General features: G+C 36.5%; 1 protein-coding gene across 1 annotated transcript in view; it reads right to left on the bottom strand.

Annotated features, from left to right (window-relative positions):
• LOC116304414 (serine protease 28) overlaps positions 1-2039 on the bottom strand; it is a 5680-nt gene extending 3641 nt beyond the window's left edge. Inside the window, exons 1-3 of the mRNA XM_089027814.1 lie at positions 1832-2039; positions 1122-1260; positions 1-31 (exon numbers count right to left, since the gene is read on the bottom strand). The exon at positions 1-31 is cut by the window's left edge and continues 75 nt beyond it. Of these exons, the coding sequence (XP_088883940.1) occupies positions 1-31; positions 1122-1260; positions 1832-1898 (237 nt within the window). The 5' untranslated portion in view covers positions 1899-2039. The remainder of the gene's footprint in view (positions 32-1121; positions 1261-1831) is intronic.
• Between the last annotated feature and the right edge of the window lie 212 nt (positions 2040-2251).

Genomic DNA, 2251 nt, shown 5'->3' with positions numbered 1-2251 from the left:
AGTATTGTCGTTGATAGTAAATGTATCGAGACTGAAAGCATGCAAAGATTGTTAATTGATTAAAGTGCTACTACGACGAAAATCGCTCAAACTTGGATTCAGCTGAAACTTCATAAGAATACTCTTTAAAGGTCCAATAATCACTGTATGAAGTGTTTTCTCGATATTCAGGACGAAAGTATGATATTTTTACGATTATTTTTTGGAGTCTGTGACGTCATACACTCAACATCGAACATCGCTCCATACATTTCTTTGTAGTTTATGATCAAAATATCAGTAGTAAACTGAGAAAGAAATACCCAAACACCCCAAAATATAAATTATAGTCACAAGTAATGTGAAATAAGCACATTAGCCACCCTTTGGGCTTTATAGGAATAAAATAAATTAAGGATTTATATACAAAGAAATATGTGTAGCAATGTTTGATGTTGAGTATATGACGTCACAGACTCCAAAAAATAATCGTAAAAATATCATACTTTCGTCCTGAATATCGAGAAAACACTTTATACTTTGATTTTTGGACCTTTAAAGAGTATTTTTAGGAAGTTTCAGCTGAATCCAAGTTTGAGCGATTTTCGTCGTAGTAGCACTTTAATTAAAATTATTTATTTTAGGGTTGAGGGGAAACTGGGTCGAGTTGGAATTGCAATGCATGTTGGGCTGTTTTAGGGGACCGCGCCATCTTGGAATTATGTCTCCTTGTTAGGCTGCGTTCATAATTTATGTCAGGGAGGGGGGGGGGGGGGGGGCAGGTGAAAATTTGAAATGTCTATAATAATTTTCAACATCCCCCTTAACGTCATGCAAAAAAATACGATCCCCTCGAAGCAAGGCTTGTAGCTTCTTCCAACAATTGTTCCCCCCTCCCCATTTTTCTGATAAAAAAATTTGCCCACCTCCCTCCTTTTTCCATACCAAAATTTTCCCGATCCCAACTCAATTTCACCTGCCCCCCCCCCCCCCCCCCCCCCCCCCGCCATACATGATGAACGCAGCCTTAGAGTTGTATCTATATCCATGTTTCTTTTCATGCGCAACCGTTAAACAAAGAAATCATGCTCTGGGGATGATACGTGGTCTAAAATGAGGAAAAAGCGGTACTGCAAACATACCTGCCCTTTTCAAAGGGGTCTCCTGAGCCTGCAAGCTTGTGTTCAGCGGTAATACCATCAGTACCAATGATCTTGATAAACACATTAGCATCTGTGCCAGCTCCAAAGGATGTCCCTGTTCTTACCTTAATGACATACTCTGTATTGCAAAAAAGAAATGTCCTAAATCAATAATACTTAAAGTGCAAATGAACCCTTCCACAATATTTTCAGTACTGATTCTACATGAAGTAAATAGTTGATTGGTAAAATATTTCTTGTTTTGAGTGATGCATCTCTAAGTTATAAAGGTTTATACTTCCAATATGTTAATGATGATGACGTCAGGTAAGGCTTGAGTGTTTTTGTTGTAACTAGTAATACTAAATGCTGGCCAAGACAGACAGACATGCGAAAAGTAAAGAACTAAGATCAAGAAGAAAAAAAGCGATTGAAAATTAAATTTTCCTAATCGAAAATAAACGTTAGGTTCCACGTAATGGATTACGTTTTTGCTTCATTTGAACTTGCAACTTAAATAATTCATAGAAAATAAGTTTTCAAATTGAAACGCTTCAGTTCTCCGGCTGAATAAATTGCCTTATTGTATAATTTCTGTCTACGGTGATACTCGTTAAAATGTACGTTGTTAAAAGAATACCTCCGCATAAGACTCAAAATTCCGTGCAATGATATCGGGTTAGCTATGTAAAGTTGCTAAAAATTCTTGCCTGTTTCTTCGGTTTGGCCCACGTTCAAAACAGCGTACAGTAATAGCGTCAACCAAAACGATCTCATTTTTAAATACGTTCTGATATATTAGTATAATAATGATTTCTTCAAAATCTTCAGACGATGCAGTAAATACTTGCAAGTGCCTTACTTTGCCTTGTGAAACTCAGGTTAGTGATACCTGATCAATCTGCCCCTCTTTTATACCAGCGTTTCATCGCGTTTGACGAGTTTTTGCCAAATCAAACATTACTCATCAACTTCCGTTGACGTAGTTTGCCATTGTGTTAAAACTATCGCGATAGTTATATATAATATATATTCTTAATGGCACCAAAGGTCAATACAGTTTTATATTCGTACGTGATTTCCACTTGAGTAAACATTGACGGTTTTGTAATATGTTTTTCATTTTCTAA

The sequence above is a fragment of the Actinia tenebrosa genome, unplaced genomic scaffold, assembly GCF_029948245.1.
Source record: "Actinia tenebrosa isolate PJP-AT-01 unplaced genomic scaffold, QUT_ActTen_1.0 PGA_scaffold11__36_contigs__length_13525064, whole genome shotgun sequence".
Lineage (NCBI taxonomy): Eukaryota > Metazoa > Cnidaria > Anthozoa > Actiniaria > Actiniidae > Actinia > Actinia tenebrosa.
Note: the sequence above shows the minus strand (reverse complement) of the source record. Positions and strands in the feature narration are given on the sequence as shown.